Raw genomic sequence first — 22,560 nt, 5'->3', positions numbered from 1 at the left:
TGTGTGTGCGCGTGTACGTGTGCATGTGTGTGTAAAGTGTGAGGGTGTTGTGAGAACAACGGTTATTGATTGTGTTTAGAGAGGGCCATCAGAGTGGAAAGCTGTGCCAGGCTCATTCCTGTAATTACTAGCATTCTTCTGAGTGTGCGTCTGTATTGAGAGGACACGGTGAGAGAATGACAGGAGCGATGGTGAGAGAGAGGGGCGAGAGTGACAGGAATGATGGTGAGAGAGAGGGGTGAGAGTGACAGGAATGAGGGTGAGAGAGAGGGGTGAGAGTGACAGGAATGATGGTGAGAGAGAGGGTTGAGAGTGACAGGAATGATGGTGAGAGAGAGGGGCGAGAATGACAGGAATGATGGTGAGAGAGAGGGGTGAGAATGACAGGAGTGATGGTGGGAGAGAGGGGTGAGAGTGACAGGAATGAGGGTGAGAGAGAGGGGTGAGAGTGACAGGAATGAGGGTGAGAGAGAGGGTTGAGAGTGACAGGAATGATGGTGAGAGAGAGGGGCGAGAGTGACAGGAATGATGGTGAGAGAGAGGGGTGAGAATGACAGGAGTGATGGTGGGAGAGAGGGGTGAGAATGACAGGAGTGATGGTGGGAGAAAGGGGTGAGAGTGACAGGAATGATGGTGAGAGAGAGGGGTGAGAGTGACAGGAATGAGGGTGAGAGAGAGGGTTGAGAGTGACAGGAATGATGGTGAGAGAGAGGGGCGAGAGTGACAGGAATGATGGTGAGAGAGAGGGTTGAGAGTGACAGGGATGATGGCGAGAGAGAGGGGCGAGAATGACAGGAATGATGGTGAGAGAGAGGGTTGAGAGTGACAGGAATGATGGTGAGAGAGAGGGGCGAGAGTGACAGGAATGATGGTGAGAGAGAGGGTTGAGAGTGACAGGAATGATGGTGAGAGAGAGGGTTGAGAGTGACAGGAATGATGGTGAGAGAGAGGGTTGAGAGTGACAGGAATGATGGTTAGAGAGAGGGTTGAGAATGACAGGAATGATGGTTAGAGAGAGGGGCGAGAGTGACAGGAATGATGGTGAGAGAGAGGGGCGAGAATGACAGGAATGATGGTGAGAGAGAGGGGCGAGAATGACAGGAATGATGGTTAGAGAGAGGGTTGAGAGTGACAGGAATGATGGTGAGAGAGAGGGGCGAGAGTGACAGGAATGATGATGAGAGAGAGGGTTGAGAGTGACAGGAATGATGGTGAGAGAGAGGGGCGAGAGTGACAGGAATGATGGTGAGAGAGAGAGGGGTGAGAGTGACAAGGAATGATGGCGAGAGAGAGAGGGGTGGTTAGTGACAGGAATGATGGCGAGAGAGAGAGGGGTGAGAGTGACCAGGTATAACGACGAGAGAGAGAGGGGTGACAGTGACCGGAATGATGGCGAGAGAGAGAGAGGGGTGAGAGTGACCAGGAATAATGGTGAGAGAGAGGGGTGAGACTGACAGGAGTTAGGGAGTGAAAGGATGGGGTTTTGGGGGGAGACAGAGAGAGGGTGACAAAGTGAGGAATGAGAAAGTAAAATGTGAGATGGGAGATTGTGAGAGGAACGGAGACTGTGTTTCATGTAAATTGTCCATTGACTCCACCACTACAATACATGTCACTCAATCACGTACCAATAGTAAATGTATGCACAATTACTGTAATGGGAATAAGATGTATTTACAACAAAGAGGATATGAAGTGATGGGACATGGAGAACAATGAAATGGAATGGTAAAGTTGAGATGCAGTATGTTCCTCCCTCTAGTATAATCCTGATCTGTTCTACAGCACAGTTGTCGTGTTTTGAGGGGAGCTGTAGAGAGACTAGGCCGCGGCCATGTGTGTCTGTTACTCAAACATCTCCAACTGCCTGTAAAACTCGAGTCATACTGTCACGGATCCCTCCGGAACTGTCCTTACGCACACCTGGTCCCTATTCCCATTGATTAGCAATTGTATAAGTGTGCCCTTTGTTCACCGTTGTCCTGTCGATTTATTGTTCCAATGTCCGTTGGTTCGTGCGAGTACCTGTGCTATGTTGTCTTGGCTTTTGGGCCACGTATATTGTGCCGATGATTACGGGTCTCGTCCCGTGTGATAATCATTGTGCGATTGTGTATTCATCCGAGGTACTCCTCGCTCTTTTGTTTGGGTTTCCACCCTGTGTCTTGTAGACGTGTTTGTTTGGTCTTCGTCCCCGTGCCACTACACGGCACGCTGTAATTTGGGAAATAAACGCCTTGCCCATTCCTGCACCTGTCTCCCGACCCTTTTGCCAGCGTGACACATATAAGCGGTGCTCACTCAGATGTCAATCAGATGTTCTTATCACTTACGTTTTTGAGTACTGCTAACAAATATTGGATTACTTTGTTAATATAACTTTATTTATCTGTGTTCTGCTGATCTAAAGTTATTGAGTTATTACAAGCTATGATTATTTCATATTTTAAAGTCAATCTAACATTTATTAAATACGTTGTACTTACTTGATTCTATTATGTTGTATGTCTTTTACTTAAAGTAATCAAGTAGTTGTCGGGCACATTCATATTTGAGTTAAAAACACTTGTTTTACCTGTGTTGTACTGATATAGATTTATTACGTTCCTGCAAGTTATGAATACTTAATAGTGCCATGTGGCACTGCTTTTAGAGGATTGTGTGTAATTCAACATTTTCAGACTTTATGATAGTTTTACATAATGTTGTATGCATGTTTGAAGAAAGATATGTATATTTCTAAAATACTATTAAGCAGTTTTGTCACGCCCTGATCTGTTTCACCTGTCTTTGTGATTGTCTCCACCCACCTCCAGGTGTCACCAGTTTTCCACATTATTCCCAGGGTATTTATTCCTGTGTTCTCTGTTTGTCTGTTGCCAGTTCATCTTGTCAAGTCAACCAACGTGTTTTTCTGCTCCTGCTTTTTCCAAGTCTCTGTTTTTCTAGTTCTGACCTTTGCCTGCCCTGACACTGAGCCCGCCTGCCTGACCATTCCGCCTGCCCTGACCTCGAGCCTGCCTGCCACTCTGTACCTCCTAGACTCTGACCTGGTTGATGATCTTTTGCCTGTCCACGACCTGTCTCTTGCCTGCCCCTTGTGTTATAATAAATATCAGAGACTCAAACCCTCTGCCTCCCGTGTCTGCATCTGGGTCTCGCCCGGTATCGTTGTAAGTTTGTTCTGCTATGAGGTGGAATTGATCATGATGAACGGATATCAAAACCGTCAAGCAAATTGACCTTTAATAACGAGACAAGCCATTCCCACCGTGAACAAGGTCATGCACACCACTCAATGCGTACAGCTTCCTGGAATGAGCACGGGTTCAAATGTCAACTCGTCAAATACAGAAAACAATGTTAAACATTAGGACACGACCACTGAAAATGACTAATCAGAACTACTTACACTTGACAAAAAATGTGTAATGAAGGTTAATCATTTAAGTGAAATGGACACTACATTTTTATGTTCAATACAACAAATATCAATGTTCAAGTAACTTCAATCATTATAGTTCAGAATACACAATTCAATTTAGTGTCAAAACGTTCGTACAACAAAAAACAGTTCAGTACTTAGAACTTAAAAAGATAACCACATGGGCGGTGGTTACTTTAATACTTTAAGTACTGAACACTAACATACTTTGAGTTGGGTTACTCAAATGGTTCTAGGTAACGGGTTTCATTAGCAGAACTAAAGACTTCTTACAGTGCATAGTCCACCCCTCACTATCCTCCATGTGTTTGTTTTCTGCTTTCTGACACTCCTTAATATGTTTTAATGAATGTCTACTGATGACTGTGTATGTGTGACTGTGTGTTAGTGTATTAGCTCGCGTAGCCTGCATGTGTGTGGACTGTGGACATGCTGTGTGTCAGTTCCTCTCTCCATCTCCACCGGCTCCTCAGTGTGATGTTTTCCATTAGCTCTAAGTGGCCAATACTTTCTTCTGCAGGGAACTCGTGTCAAACTAATTCACTTTTAATGAGAGGAAACTGACTGATTAGAGTGTTTTTCTTGGCAAACGAGCCAATTAATTCTGTTTGGTCGAAGCTGGCGCGAGAAGCGGGGCTGTCTTCGGGCAGAGAACGCTCAACCAAGCTCGCTCTATCTGTCTGTCCGCCCTATTTACATAGTCATTGAACACTGGTCACTTTAATGTTGTACCCACATACTGTTTTGTATAACTACTGCTGTACCCCCTTTTCTATTCATACTGTCTTTGCACACCATTATATATATTATAGTCTCTGACATTCCTTTCATTTTATATTTGAGATGTGTGTACATTGTTTTGTATTGTTACGTATTACTGCACTGTCGGAGCTAGAAACATTAAGCATTTCCCTGCACCTGCGATAACATCTGCAAATAGGTGTACGCAACCAATAATATTTGATTTGATTGGTAGACATTTTAGAAGTACCTGATGCTCCATAAGGTCTCAAAATAGCCTAACATATCAACGGTAAAAGAGCAAGCACAACACAGGAAGTTTAAGGAAATATCAAACTTTTTATTCACAAAAAAAAACTGCTGCAAGGACGTCAGGAAGAGTTATAATGCACATTTTTGCTAATGTTGTCGACCTCGCAAACGAATCATAAAACAAGGAGATGTAGGCTACACACAACAGCTGGCTGGACCAGGCAGGTTTTCTCTAGTGGATTTTTATTCCTTGATTGCTACTGAAATGTGACTGAGGTAGAAATGTTACATGATTTGCAGGTAGATACTGTATGTCATATGTATATAACCTTTAAATGCTTCCAGCGCTTCAGTCTTTTAACCACAGACTATTTTCACACTGCTTTATTTGACGGGGACTTTTACTGGGCCTATATAGGTAGTAACGCTTTCAACGTAATGGGGTAGTTCAGTAAAATGATGTATTCTAAATTTTGTTTCCTTACTGCTTAAGCACTAAGGGAGTGTCTGCAATCCACATCGGTTTTGGTAGAAAAGTCACCGCCAAGAAACGCCAACATTAGCATTTTCAGACAAAAAACATAACTTTACTCAGTATAGAGTGTGTTTAAAGTTACACTTCACACTACCACAACAGTGTGACTGTTTTGGAATAAAACAAATATATTTTCGTGCTTATTGTTTAACCATTGATACGTTCTAGCGGCCGTTTTGAGATCTTAATTAAGGAGGTGGTCCTGTATGGCTCAGTAGGTAGAGCACGGCGCCTTCAATGCCAGGATTGTGGGTTAGATTCCCGGGACCAACCATGCTTGAAGTTTTTATGCACGCATGACTGTAAGTCTCTTTGGATCAAAATATCTGCTAAATGGCATATATTATTATTATAATATTAGGAGCACCAGCTACTGCCAGAGTGTCTACCAATGGCATGTCCATCTTTCTGTGAGAAATTCCACTTGTCACTCAAAACATTTATTAAGTATAAATAGCCCTCACTTTATATTAGGTCGTGCAGATATACTTTACTGATGATTAGTACATTTATGGACCTATATTAAACATCTCATTAACTGCTTGTTTAGATCACATGATGTGATTGCGTGAAATGCTTAAGATTCACTCTTTATCTTCACCAAATACTTTAACTTTAGTAGCCATAAAATGGCAGAGGCATTACTTATGTACAGTCAATAAAACAGAGTCTGATTATTTACGAATAAGAATGAAAAGCCCAGGAGACAGTGTATGGTTGCTGTAGTTTGAGTGTTAGTAATATGTGCATATCAATGTTCAGATCAGTCCAGTGGTGCCCCCGTAGCTCTCCACCTCACACAGGGTCAGGTACTCCTTCCTCCCTGGAATGACCACGTTGATGTATTGTCCCTCCATGCTGTTACAATGGAAGGTGCTGAAGGCGCCCGCTGGGATTAGAAGGGATCAAAGCACATCCGCAGGATGAATCAAAATGATAAGTTACTGCAGAAATAGTAACTATGACTCTGTTTGCGCACAGTCATGTGAACTCACTATAACGCTAACAAATGGAATCATTTGCCCTGTTTAGTAATTCAGTGGAACTACAACTCCCATAGTTCACCTGGGATTGTTGTTGCCATTGTTGTCATCCAGAGAGTCTCCCATCCGGATCTCAGCTCCATTCAGTCTGCTGGAACAACAATCAATTCTGTTGGTGATGGTAATGAAGAACACTGTAGGTATTAAGCAAGTCCAATTACTACCATGGGTTAGGTTCAGTCTCAGTGTGCAGGAGCCATATGTCACGGTTCCCATCAATGGCGTTTAGAACATAATAAAGGCCAATATTGATTACTGGGTGGCTTTTCCCCCGTAAAGCCACGTTCTTTCCTGGACAAGATGCAAAAAGAGTTGTGAGAAACAACCTAATTGTGGTTACACATTTAAATTAGTTTGTATAATCTCTTGAAGCTAGGGGGCAGAATTTTTATGTTTGGAAAAATAACGTTCCCATTGTAAGCTGCCTATTTCTCAGGTCCAGATGCTAGAATATGCATATAATTGACAGGGTAGGATAAAAAAACACTCTAAAGTTTCCAAAACTGTCAAAATATTGTCTGAGTATAACAAAACTGATTTTGCAGGCGAAAACCTGCTGTCACGATCGTCTTTAGGAGAGAGAGAGGACCAAGGCGCAGCGTGTTGAAAATACATCTTCTCTTTATTAAAAGGAAAAACGAAACAAAACAACAAACAGACGACCGTGAAGCTATAAATCTAGAATGTGCTGACACAACCACTACACCTAGACATAGACAATTACCCACAAACAGCTAAAGCCTATGGCTGCCTTAAATATGGCTCCCAATCAGAGACAACAGAAACCAGCTGTCTCTAATTGGGAACCCATTCAGGCAACCATAGACTTTCCTAGACAACTACACACAACATTAAACCATCTATACACCTTAACCCTCTAAACCATACAACCCCCTAGACAATACAAAAAACACATACTTCACCATGTCACACCCTGACCTAACTAAAATAATAATGAACACAAAGATAACTAAGGCCAGGGTGTGACATAACCCCCCCTTAAGGTGCGAACTCCGGGTGCAGCAGCATAAAGTCTAGGGGAGGGTCTGGGTGGGCGTCTGTCCATGGTGGCGGCTCTGGCACTGGTCGTGGTCCCCACCCCACCATAGTCACTACCCGCTTTCGTAGCCTCCTCCAAATGACCACCCTCCACATTAACCCCACTGGACTAAGGGGCAGCACCGGACTAAGGAGCAGCACCGGACTAAGGGGCAGCACCGGACTAAGGGGCAGCACCGGACTAAGGGGCAGCACCGGACTAAGGGGCAGCACCGGACTAAGGGGCAGCACCAGGATAAGGGGCAGCACCAGGATAAGGGGCAGCTCCGGACTGAGGGACGGATCCTGGCTGGATGGCGGATCCTGGCTGGCTGGCTCTGGTGGATCCTGGCTGGCTGGCGGATCCTGGCTGGCTGGCTCTGGCAGATCCTGTCTGACGAATGGCTCTAGCGGCTCCTGACTGACGAACGGCTCTGACGGCTCGGGACAGACGGGCGGCTCTGACGGCTCGGGACAGACGGGCGGCTCTAAGGGCTTGGGACAGACGGGCGGCTCTAATGGCGCTGGGTAGACGGATGGCTCAGATGGCGCTGGGTAGACGGATGGCTCAGATGGCGCTGGGTAGACGGATGGCTCAGATGGCGCTGGGTAGACGGATGGCTCAGATGGCGCTGGGTAGACGGATGGCTCAGATGGCGCTGGGTAGACGGATGGCTCAGATGGCGCTGGGTAGACGGATGGCTCAGATGGCGCTGGGTAGACGGATGGCTCAGATGGCGCTGGGTAGACGGATGGCTCAGATGGCGCTGGGAAGACGGATGGCTCAGATGGCGCTGGGTAGACGGATGGCTCAGATGGCGCTGGGTAGAGGGATGGCTCAGATGGCGCTGGGTAGACGGATGGCTCAGATGGCGCTGGGTAGACGGATGGCTCAGATGGCGCTGGGTAGACGGATGGCTCAGATGGCGCTGGGTAGAGGGATGGCTCAGATGGCGCTGGGTAGAGGGATGGCTCAGATGGCGCTGGGTAGACGGATGGCTCAGATGGCCCTGGGTAGACGGATGGCTCAGATGGCCCTGGGTAGACGGATGGCTCAGATGGCGCTGGGTAGACGGATGGCTCAGATGGCGCTTGGCAGACGGGCAGTTCAGGTATCGCTGTGCAGACGGCAGACTCTGGCCGGCTGAGGCGCACTGTAGGCCTAGTGCGCGGTGCCGGAACTGGTGGTACCGGACTGGGGACACGCATCTCAGGGCTAGTGCGGGGAGCAGCAACAGGACGCACAGGACTCTGGGGACACACAGGAGGCTTGGTGCATGGTTTAGGCACTGGTGGTAATAGGCTGGAGACACACACCATAAAACTAGTGCGTGGAGGAGGCACAGGGCTCTGAAGACGCACAGGAAGCCTGGTGCGTGGTGCCGTAACTGGTGGTACCGGGCTGGGAACTGTCACAGGAGAGTTAGTACGTGGGGCTGCTACAGGAGGTGCAGGACTAGGGAGGCGTACAGGAGGCCTGGTTCGTGGGACTGTCATTCCCAGACGGTTAGCACGCACATCAGGACGAGCATAGAGAGCTGACTCAGGTAACATCACATCCCGCACACGCTCTGTCAGGTGGATCTTGTGCCTCACGCACCAACACAGCAGCTCCCTCATTTCACTCTCCTCCAACCTCCCCAATAAATCCTTAACAGTCTCTGTATCATTCCCATTGCTCACCTCCAATATCAGCCCGACTGGCTCAGGTTCCTTCTTAGAGTCCTCACGGGTAGCACGGGAAGTTGACGCAGATCTCCTATCTGGACTCGCCACACTCCCCATGAGCCCCTCCCCAAGAAACTTTTGGGTATTACTCACGGGTTTCCAGCCTTGCTTCCGTGCTGCCTTCTCATATCGCCTCCTCTCCGCTTTCGCTGCCTCCAGCTCTTCACGAGGGAGGCGATATTCTCCCGGTTGTGCCCAAGGTCCCTTACCATCCAGTATCTCCTCCCATGTCCATGAATCCTGTGTAGGTGGGTCCTGTTGCCGCTTGACACGCCGCTTGGTCCTAGATTGGTGGGTAATTCTGTCACGATCGTCTTTAGGAGAGAGAGAGGACCAAGGCGCAGCGTGTTGAAAATACATCTTCTCTTTATTAAAAGAAGGAAAAATGAAACAAAACAACAAACAGACGACCGTAAAGCTATAAATCTAGAATGTGCTGACACAACCACTACACCTAGACACAGACAATTACCCACAAACAGCTAAAGCCTATGGCTGCCTTAAATATGGCTCCCATTTAGAGACAACAGAAACCAGCTGTCTCTAATTGGGAACCCATTCAGGCAACCATAGACTTTCCTAGACAACTACACACAACATTAAACCATCTATACACCATAACCCTCTAAACCAGGGGTGTCAAACTCATTCCACGGAGGGCCTAGTGTCTGCAGGTTTTTGGTTTTTCCTTTCAATAAACCCTAGACAACCAGGTGTGGGGAGTTCCTAACTAATTAGTGATGTTAATTCATCAATCAAGTACAAGGGAGGAGCGAAAACCCGCAGACACTCTGCCCCCCGTGGAATGAGTTTGACATCTGTGCTCTAAACCATACAACCCCCTAGACAATACAAAAAACACATGCTTCACCATGTCACACCCTGACCTAACTAAAATAATAATGAACACAAAGATAACTAAGGCCAGGGTGTGACACCTGCGTCAAGAAGATAAGAGCTGATTGCTCTGAATTAGTTACTATTTAACCTGTAACATTACTTCAATAATACTCAAACGCAATATAAAGTGAATGTCTTACCCTTACCCGTTGGGGAGAAGTACCCAGTCGCGCCAATAAAGAAAGACTGAAACAATCTTTTAGGCTGCAATTCAATCACAATATATCATTATTATCACTTATAATTTCAGCTCATCAATAAATAACAATATTATCTAACCAATGAGCACATATGTTCTATCAACAGGGGTGGAGCATGGAAATACCAAGCAAACAACAAGACTGCAAATAGAAGGTGTTTTATTTTCTGCGGTAGCAGTTACTAGTTTTAGCCTCAGCTTCATTCTTATATTCAATAGATTCGTAGTTTCACACGTCAATAATCAAACTTCAGAGAGCTCGGCATATATAAAATCTTCAGCTCTTTTGCTCGCAAAAGTACAATCATAATTGCTTGATACTAATCAAAACGTAAAAAGAGCATAGTTGAGGAGGCATGCACACTCTTGGCAACGACATACAGCGCCTTCAGAATGTCTTCACACCCCTTGACTTTTCCCACATTTTGCTGTGTTACAAAGTGGGATTAAAATGGATTTAGTTGTCATTTGTTTTGTCAACTATCTACACAAAATACTCTGTAATGTCAAAGTGGAAGAAAAATTTGAACATTTGTAAGACATACAATTAAAAATACAATTAATACATCTTGATTAGATAAGTATTCAACCCCCTGTACATGTCAGAATCACCTTTGACAGCGATTACAGCTGTGAGCCTTAAGTCTCTAAGAGCTTTCCACACCTGGATTGGGCAACAATTGCCCATTATTCGTTTCAAAATTCTTCAAGCTCTGTCAAATTGCTTGTTGATCGTTGCTAGACAACCATTTTCAGGTCTTGCCATATATTTTCAAACAGATTTGAGTCAAAACTGTAACTCGGCCACACAGGAACATTCACTTCTCCAGCAGTGGAGGCTGCTGAGGGGAGGACGGCTCATATTAATGGCTGGAATGGAGTCAATGGAATGGTATCAAGCACATGGAAACCACATGTTTGATACCATTTTATTGACTCCATTCCAGCCATTATTATGAGCTGTCCTCCACTGAGCAGCCTGCACTGAACTCTAGTGTAGATTTGGCCTTGTGTTTTAGGTTATTGTTCTGCTGAAAGGTGAATTACTCTCCCAGTGTCTGGAGGAAAGTAGACTGAATCAGGTTTTCTTCTAGGATTATGCCTGTGCTTCGCTCCATTCCGTTTCTTTTTTATCCTGAAAAACTGAAAAACTCCCCAGTCCTTAACGATTACAAGCATACCCATAACATGATGCAGCCACCACGATGCTTGAAAATATAGAGAATGGTACTCAGTAATGTCTTGTATTGGACATGCCTCAAACATAACACTTTGTATTCAGGACAAAAAGTTAATTGCTTTTCAACATTTTGTGCAGTACTACTTTAGATAGTCATTAAAGAAATTATGTTAAACACTATTATTAGTCCATGCAACTTATTATGTGACTTGAACTTATTTAGGCTTGCCATCACAAAGAGGTTGAATAATTATTGACTCAAGACATTACATCTTTCCATTTTTAATCAATTTGTAAAAATGTCAAAAAACATAATGCCACTTTGACATTATGGGGTATTGTGTGTAGGCCGGTGAAAAATAATCTAAATTTAATCAATTGTAAATTCAGGCTTTAACACAACAAAATGTGTGAAAGGTCAAGATGTGTGAATACTTTCTGAAGGCACTGTACATTACGATTAGGCTGCCACACTGGAATTTGGACTAAAGGCACATTCATCGCATTTTTTGGTCATAACCATGTCATATTATGTTATAACAGCTTACGTAACTTGTCATAACCTGTTATATGGTCATAACACTGTCATGACACATATTTGGACCTTTTGTGACACATTGCATTATTTTTAAGTGTTAAACTTTTTTTATAATGAGTATGTACACTACTGGTCAAAAGTTTTAGAACACCTACTCATTCAAGGGTTTTTTCTTTATTTTTATTTCTTACATTGTAGATTAATAGTGAAAACATTAAAACTATGAAATAACACATATGGAATCATGTAGTAACCAAAAAAGTGTTAAACAAATCAAAATATATTTTATATTTGAGATTCTTCAAATAGTCACCGTTTATCTTGATGACAGCTTCACACACGCTTGGCATTCTCTCAACCAGCTTCACCTGGAATGCTTTCCAACATTCTTGAAGGAGTTCCTACATATGCTGAGCACTTGTTGGCTGCTTTTCCTTCACTTTGCAGTCCAACTCATTCCAAACCATCTCAATTTGGTTGAGGTCGGGGGATTGTGGAGGCCAGGTCTTCTGATGCAGCACTCCATCCACTCTCCTTCTTGGTCAAATAGCCCTTACACAGCCTGGAGGTGTGTTGGGTCATTGTCCTGTTGAAAAACAAATGATTGTCCCACTAAGCCCAAACCAGGTGGGATGGCGTATCGCTGCAGAATGCTGTGGTACTGTAGCCATGCTGGTTAAGTGTGCCTTGAAATCTTAAATCACAGACAGTGTCACCAACAAAACACCCACACACCATAAGACCTCCTCCTCCATGATTTACAGTGGGAAATACACATGCGGAGATCATCCATTCACCCACACCGTGTCTCACAAAGACACAGTGGTTGAAACCAAAAATCTCTCATTTGGATTCCAGACAAAAGGACAAATTTCCACAGTCTAATGTCCATTGCTCGTGTTTCTTGGCCCAAGCAAGTCTCTTCTTCTTATTGGTGTCCTTTAGGAGTGGTTTCTTTGCAGCAACTCGACCATGAAGGCCTGATTCACACAGTCTCCTCTGAACAGTTGATGTTGAAATGTGTCTGTTACTTGAACTCTGTGAAGCATATGTTTGGGCTGCAATTTCTGAAGCTGGTAACTCTAATGAACGTATCCTCTGCAGCAGAGGTATCTCTGGGTCTTCCTGTCCTGTGGCGGTCCTCATGAGAACCAGTTTCATCAGAGCGCTTTATTGTTTTTGCAACTGCACTTGAAGAAACTTCAAAAGTTCTTGAAATGTTCCATATTGATTGATCTTCATATCTTAAAGTAATGATGGACTGTCGTTTCTCTTTGCTTATTTAAGTTGTTCTGGTCATAATATGGACTTGGTCTTTTACCAACTAGGGGTATCTTCTGATTACCAACCCTACCTTGTCACATCACAACTGATTGGATCAAACGCATTAAGAAGGAAAGTTAAGAAATTAAGAAACACATTAAGAAATTACACAAATTACACAAATTAACTTTTAACAAGGCACACTTGTTAATTTATATGCATTCCTTGTGACTACCTCATGAAGCTGGTTGAGAGAATGCCAAGAGTGTGCAAAGCTGTCATCAAGGCAAAGGGTGGCTATTTGAAGAATCTCAAATATAAAATATATTTTGATTTTTTTTAACACTTTTGGTTACTACATGGTTCCGTAAGTGTTATTTCATAGTTTCAATGTCTTCATTATTATTTTCAATGTAGAAAATAGTAAAAATAAAGAAAAACCCTTGAATGAGTAGGTGTTCTAAAATGTTTGACCGGTAGTGTATAATCTACAAAACCTGCTAACTTAAAACTTTTACATGAAGAACTTTAGTTCAAATGAAATGTAATAGTACACAAAAGTAATTGAAATACATATCTAATTTAGGCCTTATTTTACCATGGGCATTCCCTGTAAGCCAACACAAATGAACAAAACACAAGTAAATGGTCAATGGTTCAAAGTAAGAGTTATCTAAAGTTAAAGTAAGGTAGTTACTTACAAGTATTTAGGAGCTGTCGATTGAAGAATGCGAGTGGCAGGTTTCAGTGGCAGGTTGCAGTTGCAGATTGCAGTCGTGAGGTGATGGAGCAGCCTAATATCCCTGCTCATGTAAAGGTGGCGTGGTAAGGATGAGGACATGGATGGCATGAAGCATTGACCATGTATCTGAATAAACTGAGGGAGGCGATTTGAACCACTGTACATAAAACGTGACCAAGTGTGACTGAAACTTACATGAGAGCCACAATGACTCAACATACTTCAGAAGCACAATCAATACCACTGCGGCAGGCGTTGAAAATGTGTCTGAGCTATACACACTGGGGTGAGTGCGTCGTGTTTATTTAATGCGTCGATGTATTTGTACCTGTCAAATTAACACAATGTTTTTTGGGGGTTTTAAGCAATTGATAACAATGCCTAACTCCGCAATGATTTAAGGTTGAAACAAGCTGTTGATTTCAAGAGATGGATGTGATTCTGATGCACATGGGGATATGTGGATCGTCTTTATGTCATTCAGAGGCTGTGCTACAACCGTCTTAAAGAGGCAATCAGCAGTAGAAACAATAACAAAGCGCTCTCCCCCACCTCTGCCTTGGTCAAAAGCTGAGGGATGGGACTGGAGAAATGTCATCAATCACAAATTCATAAACAGAGTTATGGATGCAAGGATTGACCATCCATGATATCAAAATTATAGTTTTAATCAGGCTATGTAGTGTTTATTTTTTTTATATATATTTTTTTACATTTCTTTGTTTACAAGCTTGTATTTTGGGGTTCTGATGGGTTAGGACAGTTGAACTAAGCTCATGAGGCATTCATAAGTTATATTCCTCAAGAATCAATTGGTACATATCCATCATTTGTATGTCCATTAATGGATATAGCAACTGTAAATCGAGGAGTAAAAAAAGGACACTGTTTGGGAAGTAATCTAATGTGTGACTGTCTCTTTCAGTTGAACTCATCACTTTCTGAAAAATATTGATACTTGATGGGTAACACTTTATTTTAAGGTGCACATTCAGTATTAGCCAGTAATTTGTAGTTCATCCGTGTCTATATAAGTAGCTAATAAGGACTTTATTATGTCTTATTAGCCATATCTTAGGCCTTAATTAAGTGTTTTTTATTCAAACATCATAAGTCAAGCGTAACTGGACAATCCTTAATAACCTACTTGTTAGCCATAATAAAGACGATAAATAAAGAATAAAGAAGATAAATATGTAATAAAGAGCAAGTTACACAAGAAACAGACTCTTAGTATGCAGCCTGGTCTCAGAGCATTTCATATGATTCTGTACATAAATCTGAGACAGTCCATTTATTATGATATGCTATGAATGAATTCATTTGTAGATGTCCAGCATCCATTTTGTATGATATGTTACGAATGACAATTCCTATTATTATTATATGTTAGGAATTTGCTAAACGTACAATATGTTATGGATATTGCAAAAGTATGATATGTTATGAATTCCTATTTGTTGTGGCTAACGTTAGCTAGGTTGGGGGTAGGGTTAAGGTTAGCGAAAAGGGTTAGGGTTAGTGTTAGGGTAGGGTGACCAGACGTCCCCGTTTTCCGGGGACAGTCCCCGTTTTTAGTGGCCTGTCCCTGGAAATGTCCCCGTTTTTAACTGCGCGTTAAAAACAGACTGCAAAGTGAAATAATATTTTACGTGGCAAGAAAGCCCGGGCAGCAGAGTCTACCGGTTGACGTCTCAATCGCGTTGTGCTTGTTTTGTCCAGTAGAGGGGGCTGCTCGATATAGCAGCTTCACTCACTCTTCTTCTTCTAACTACTTGCTCGCGCTAGTTTTAGAGAAAACTGCTGTGGAAAACTTGGCCAGAAGCTAGCAAGTGTCAAGTGAATCCATAACATCACCACAAACGTATTTTCAAGCCAGGTAAGTTACACTCGTTTGAGATACTAGCTAATGATGTTATGTCACAACTTATTATATAGATAGATGCTCTGCTTTATAAGGTTTTAAATAGCTAATGTTAGCTAGCATAACCTATGTCGACTAAGTTATCTAGCTCGGTTAGCCAGCTACTGTCATGGTAGCTAGGTTAAAAAACGTTCACATGTAAACATGCAGTGGACGGGCTATTTTGAAAATATGATTATATTAAATGAATGCACAATTATGAGAATATTTATTTGTAGATTACAATGTTAATGGTTTGGCATTATAAGTAGTGTGAAAATATATTTTGAAATTTTCATGGATAACATGAGCATAATGTTTTCTGTTAGAGTGGAGGGGAGGAAGACTGGATAGGAAGAAGAGAGAAGAAAGGTTAAGATATGATTACAGAGCCTGACAATTTATTATTCCAAACAATGTTTTTGAGATAAAATACAAAAATGAGGCAAGCAATGGGAATCTGTTAACCAATGTATTTTATCTAATTGTGTACTATTTATTATTAAAGATTGGAGAAGAAGAAGGAAAAATTAAGGGAGTAAAAAGAGTGAAGCGAGGAGAGTGTGGAAGAGTGAGGTGGAAAGGTAAAGAGAAGGAAAGAAAGAAAGATCAGGAAGACGATTGGAGGAGAAGAAAAAGTTAAGAGAGTAAGAAGAGTGACACAAGGAGAGTGAAGAAGAGCAGACAGAGGAGGTACAATGGCTCTTTCCAAGAAACGGTAATGCCATTTTAATGACAATATGATGAGAGAATTTCCATTTATACGCTCAGGTCAAGACGATAGAATGGTTCACTGCACCATTTGTAATTCCTCTTTTTCAATTGGCAGCGGGGGAAGAACGGCAGTGGTAGAACGTCAACAGACAAAAAAGCATAAAGCCTCTCTGATTGCCCGTGTTGGTATGCCCTCTGTCACCACATTCTTCAAGAAGGTAGAGCCTTCCCAAGAAGAATATGATTTAGCTGTGCAGGAGGGTGTCTTTGCATACCACACTATGTGACACAATCATAGTTACAGATCTATGGACTGCACAGCACAACTGACACGAAAGCTTTATGAGCCGAAGTTTACATGTGCTGGGACAAAATGTGACACCACAGTGAGTAACGTGTTAGCACCATGGGCAACTACTTTGGTAACACAGGACTTAGACCAGGTTGAATTTGTGTCCCTGGCCATTGTTGTGTCCAATCATGGACATGTAAAGCTGCTGCCAATAGTAGTCAGATATTGTAAGATATATGGTGGCAATTAGAGGTCGACCGGTTATGATTTTCAAACGCCGATACCGATACCGATTATTGGAGGATCAGAAAAAGCCGATACCGATTAATCTGCCAATTTTTTTATTTATTTGTAATAATGACAATTACAACAATACTGAATAAACACTTGTTTTAACTTAATTTAATACATCAATAAAATCTATTTAGCCTCAAATAAATAATGAAACATGTTCAATTTGGTTTAAATAATGCAAAAACAAAGTGTTGGAGAAGAAAGTAAAAGTGCAATATGTGCCATGTAAGACAGCTAACGTTTAAGTTCCTTGCTCAGAACATATGAAAGCTGGTGGTTCCTTTTAACATTAGTCTTCAATATTCCCAGGTAAGAAGTTTTAGGTTGTAGTTATTATAGGAATTATAGGACTATTTCTCTCTATACCATTTGTATTTCATTAACCTTTGACTATTGGATGTTCTTATAGGCACTTTAGTATTGCCAGTGTAACAGTATAACTTCCGTCCCTCTCCTCGCTCCTACCTGGGCTCGAATCAGGAACACATCGACAACAGCCACCCTCGAAGCAGCGTTACCCATGCAGAGCAAGGGGAACAACCACTCCAAGTCTCAGAGCGAGTGACGTTTGAAACGCTATTAGCGCGCACCCCGCTAACTAGCTAGCCATTTCACATCGGTTACACCAGCCTAATCTCGGGAGTTGATAGGCTGGAAGTCATAAACAGCGCAATGCTTGAAGCACAACGAAGAGCTGCTGACAAAACGCACGAAAGTGCTGTTTGAATGAATGCTTACGAGCCTACTGCTGCCTACCACCGCTCAGTCAGACTGCTCTATCAAATAGACTTAGTTATAACATAATAACACACAGAAATACGAGCCTTAGGTCATTAATATGGTCGAATCCGGAAACAACAAGACGTTTCTTTTTTCAGTGAAATACGGAACCGTTCCGTATTTTATCAAACAGGTGGCATCCATAAGTCTAAATATTCCTGTTACATTGCACAACCTTCAATGTTATGTCATAATTACGTAAAATTCTGGCAAATTAGGCAGCCCAAACTGTTGCATATACACTGACTCTGCGTGCAATAAACGCAAGAGAAGTGACACAATTTCACCTGGTTAATATTGCCTTGATTTTGAGATTTTATGGTTTTATGATTTTAAGAAAGGCATTGATGTTTATGGTTAGGTACACATTGGAGCAACGATACGCACCGCATCGATTATATGCAACGCAGGACACGCTAGATAAACTAGTAATATCATCAACCATGTGTAGTTAACTAGTGATTATGATTGATTGATTGTTTTTTATAAGATAAGTTTAATGCTAGCTAGCAACTTACCTTGGCTTACTGCATTCGCGTAACAGGCAGGCTCCTCGTGGAGTGCAATGTAATCAGGTGGTTAGAGCGTTGGACTAGTTAACTGTAAGGTTGCAAGATTGAATCCCCCGAGCTGACAAGGTAAAAATCTGTCGTTCGCCCCTGAACGAGGCAGTTAACCCACCCTTCCTAGGCCGTCATTGAAAATAAGATTGTGTTCTTAACTGACTTGCCTAGTTAAATAAAGATTAAATAAAGGTGTAAAAAAAAGAGAGAAAAGAATCGGCCAAATCGGTGTCCAAAAATACAGATTTCCGATTGTTATGAAAACCTGAAATCGGCCCTAATTAATCGGCCATTCCGATTAATCGGTCGACCTCTAGTGGCAACACATCTGTGGAAACAAAACTGCTTGATTTTGTTGAATTGAAAGCAGAAACAGCAGAGGAGATTGCAGCTGAGGTCCTGGTGGTCATCCAAAAATGTAACCTGCAAAACAAAGTCGTGGCATTCTCTGCCGACAACACAAAAACCAACTTTAGTTTGACTGAATAGGCTGGGGAGGGTCAATGTCCATACCAAAGTTAAAAATGCTCTGCAGCAGGAGGTGATTGGCTTAGGTTGTCCTGCCCATATAATTCATAACACGGCCAGAACAGCTTTGGATATGATTCCCCTTGATGTTGAGAACCTGCTCACAAATATATTTTCACCGTCAGAATAGAAAGACTGAAGAGCTTTTGCGAGTTTGTTGGCCAGGAGTACCATAACATTTTAGGACACAGAAATGTTCGCTGGCTGTCCATGCTCCCTGCTCTAGAAAGAGTGCTGAAAAGGTATGTGCCATTGAAATCGTTTTTTCTTTCTGAAGACAAATGCCCTGTTGTCCTGCAAACACTGTTCCACTGACTAAGATCCACTGACTAAACTTTGGCTGGACTTTGTCCATGGAAACTTGACCGTATTCAGTGACACGATCAAGATGCTTGAAGGCCAGGACCGCTGTGCTGTGGAGTCAGCTGCAATTCTGAGAAACATTGAGGCAAAATTGACTGCAAGACGTGATGACAACCAGTTTTGGTCAGAGGACTTCTGAGAGAGCTAGAGGGAAATGGTGCAATGTCTTAAGAGAGCTTTCTCAAAACGACACACTGCAGGAAAAATGCCCCAATGTGACCATCAATGAGGATGCATTGTTTGACGAGGTTACTGGCCTGCAAGAGTTCCTAAAGGGGGGGGGGTCGCTTGAAGAATGGATAACATCGGAGACACCGCTTAGTCAGAGATGGAGCACGGTGGTTACCCACTTCAAAGAGCATGACATCCCACACACTAACCTGGCTAAATTAGCGTCTGTTGTCATGTGCTTACCTGTAAGTAATGCACCAGTCGAGAGAGTGTTCTCCCAAATTAATGATATATGGACAGCAGCAAGAAATAGGTTCACTGTTCCTTCCATCAAGGCCATGCTTATTGTGAAGAGCAACTTCAACCTCCCCTGCCAGGAGTTCATAGAGAAGCTGGTCAAAGACAGAGCAATCCTGAATAAGATACATTCTTCTGAGAAATATACAGATTAGCTTGGTATAAGTGGTAACGACATAATATAATCTCATCATCGTCATATTTCTTTATTATGTGGTTAAGTATTTCACAGACTATTGTCTGTTTTTTCAAATTTTCTCATGTTCTCTTCTGCTCTTGTTCTACCCAGACTACCAGGACCACTGAATGGCTGTTCAGATCGGACAGTTCTGTCTTGTCTGTAGTGTTTCTGTAATATAGTTATTTTCTCTATCACAGTGTGCCTGTTAGACTAAATACATGAAACCGGAATTGTCCCCCTTTTTTATTTCTTAGATAATAACATTGGATAGTTTAATGATATATTGACCGCCGAACTGGATGTGTCCCCGGTTTTAATTTCAGAAATCTTGTAACGGTTTCTCTCCTCCTCTTCGTCTGAAGAGGAGGAGTAGGGATCAGACCAAAATGCAGCGGGTTGTGAAGACATAATGAAATATTTATTAACAGAACGACGAAACACAAACTTTTTAACAAACTACAAAACAAATAAACGACGTAGACTGACCTAAAACATGAGAACTTACAAATACACGAAGACCGCACGAACAGGTACAGACTACAAACAAACGCTACAGTCCCGTGTGGTACGAACATACATACAGACACGGAAGACAATCACCCACAAACAAACAATGTGAACAGCCTACCTTTATATGGTTCTCAATCAGAGGAAACGTCAAACACCTGTCCCTGATTGAGAACCATATAAGGCTAATTACCAATGAACCTAAACATAGAAACACATAACATAGACTACCCACCCAGCTCACGTCCTGACCAACTAAACAAAGTAAAACAAAGGCAAATAAGGTCAGGAACGTGACAAATCTGGTGACCTTATGTTAGGGCGAGGTTGCAAAGTAGCTAAAAGTTAGCAAGTAGTTTAAAGTTGCTAATGATCTAAAATCAGTGCTTAATTGAGCCGGATCCTGCTACCTCTCCAATGGGACTGTTTTGTTTCGGGACCTATTTGGCTGGATCCGGTACCTCTCATGGCATGAAAGATAATTGTCACCTTTTGCGATGAAAAAATGATTATAAAAGCGATCAAATTGAATTCGAGTCGCTCAGCCTGATATTCTAAGAGTTGATTTGGGTTGGTTCTGAACAGGTTTATGGTTTGCGCAACGTGTTTGACGCTTGGCCATGGCTGTGTGAGAAGCGCGGCAGTATCTCTCGCATAATTATAATGAGATTTGTATTATCGCATTCCCTCTCTGCTGTGATAGACATGAGCTTGCAACTCTCATCTCTCTTGCGTTGCACTTCATAATTGATTTCCTTATATAATCATTGCCGTGCGGAGGGTTCTGAAAGAACTGCAGCGCGCCCCTGTAAATTGAAATACATTAGTCAAAATTATAGAATTACTGCTGTCTGTTCATAAAGAAATGACATCATTCAGAATAGCCTACTACGCCAAGAGAAGCCCTATAATTTAGCCACAGAGGATCAATCGCTTATTTTAAAAATAAATAAATAGCCTAGCTGTGGATTGTAGCCCAATAACAAGGAATAGCCTACAGTCGGGAACGCGCGGCAAGTCTGTCGGTGAAAAAGCAGCATGCAGACAAAACAGGACTTTCACAATATTTCAAATACAATTGAGGGAAAACAAAGGTTAGAAAGCAAATGGCTCCTGCTGAAAAGTGAAGACTGTGCTGCAGGCTACCAAAATATTTGATCAACTTCCAAATATTGTTTTGAGAGAGAGAGAGGCTTTTGGCACGAGCCCATCCGCCATCACAATGAGCTGCGCAACATTGTGCGAGTCAGTGAAACTGGATAGCATTTTTAGGATTATAATTTCCTCATATTGTAGCCTACAATATGTGTCTCCACACACCTAGGCTATTGATGGATTCAAGACAAGGTATTTCTTTATTGATCTCAGATTCTCAGTTTGTCCGTGTCAAAGTAGCCTGTCATTTCCATCATTTGTGCGATATTAAAAAAGATCCTGCCAAAGTCTCCAGTCATGTAAAATGACATAGAATCCCACGAAATGTGTTAATAAAAGGCAAACATTTTCAAGGACCCTAGGCTACTAAAAATATTCCCAATGGGTACAACTTCTGCAAGCACCTCTAATCTAGTGCTCAATGCCACTTCGCAAATGCGATGATATGCATGCAATGCTGTTTTTTTGGTGTTTTTTTAAGCATTCCGGTACCTCAGAACTCCTCAGGACACTCCCCTCTCGTGCTAACTTTTTGTTCTGGCACCTCCCGATTGACAAATTAACAAAAATGCTAAAGTTGTCCATGATAGCCATTCATTCATTCATTGTATTTGATGGGCCTATGATTCAGTGAGGGAGTGTTTGCTCTTCCTGGTTTTCCCCTTTTTACTCAAAGTGATCGTTGCTATAGTCTGCATATACACTATGGACGTTTATTTGCTAATTGTTCATGTCAAAATTTGACTTGAATGTAGGCTGTATGGTGTATTTAATATACACTACATGACCAAAAGTATGTGGACACCTTTTCAATAGATGTTGGAACATTGCTGCAGGGACTTGCTTCCATTCAGCCACAAGAGCATTAGTGAGGTCGGGCACTGATGTTGGGCGATTAGGCCTCGGTCGCAGTCAGGGTTCCAATTCATCCAAAATATGTTAAATGGGGTTGAGGTCAGGTCTCTGTGCAGGCCAGTCAAGTTCTTCCACACCGATCTCAACAAACCATCTCTGTATTGACCTTGCTTTGTGCACGGGGGCATTATCATGCTGAAAAAGGAAAGGGCCTTTCACAAACTGTTGCCATAAAGTTGGAAGCACAGAATCGTGTAGAATGTCATTGTATGCTGTAGCGTTACGATTTCCCTTCACTGGAACTAAGGGTCCTAGCCTGAACTATGAAATACAGCCCCAGACCATTAATCCTC

General features: G+C 42.4%; 2 protein-coding genes and 1 long non-coding RNA gene across 3 annotated transcripts in view; 1 reads left to right on the top strand and 2 right to left on the bottom strand.

Moving 5' to 3' along the window:
• Positions 1 to 3,229: 3,229 nt before the first annotated feature.
• On the bottom strand, positions 3,230 to 6,730 carry LOC129821655 (fucolectin-5-like). The gene is given in 5 exon segments (XM_055879255.1): positions 3,230 to 5,862; positions 5,981 to 5,997; positions 6,039 to 6,152; positions 6,154 to 6,307; positions 6,715 to 6,730. Coding segments are annotated over 5 exon segments (432 nt in total). The 3' UTR covers positions 3,230 to 5,731.
• LOC129821774 (histone-lysine N-methyltransferase 2D-like) overlaps positions 6,135 to 22,560 on the bottom strand; it is a 78,101-nt gene continuing 61,675 nt past the window's right edge. Inside the window, exons 2-3 of the mRNA XM_055879411.1 lie at positions 13,564 to 13,665; positions 6,135 to 9,886 (exon numbers count right to left, since the gene is read on the bottom strand). Of these exons, the coding sequence (XP_055735386.1) occupies positions 7,016 to 9,142 (2,127 nt within the window). The 5' untranslated portion in view covers positions 9,143 to 9,886; positions 13,564 to 13,665 and the 3' untranslated portion in view covers positions 6,135 to 7,015. The remainder of the gene's footprint in view (positions 9,887 to 13,563; positions 13,666 to 22,560) is intronic.
• On the top strand, positions 15,285 to 22,153 carry LOC129821778 (uncharacterized). The gene is made up of 3 exons (XR_008754407.1): positions 15,285 to 15,483; positions 15,837 to 15,879; positions 16,016 to 22,153. It is a non-coding gene; the product is annotated as an uncharacterized LOC129821778 (long non-coding RNA).

The sequence above is a fragment of the Salvelinus fontinalis genome, chromosome 24 (genome assembly GCF_029448725.1).
Source record: "Salvelinus fontinalis isolate EN_2023a chromosome 24, ASM2944872v1, whole genome shotgun sequence".
NCBI classification, from domain to species: domain Eukaryota; kingdom Metazoa; phylum Chordata; class Actinopteri; order Salmoniformes; family Salmonidae; genus Salvelinus; species Salvelinus fontinalis.
The sequence above is the reverse complement of the archived record's forward strand: the minus strand, read 5'-3'. Positions and strand labels throughout refer to the sequence as shown.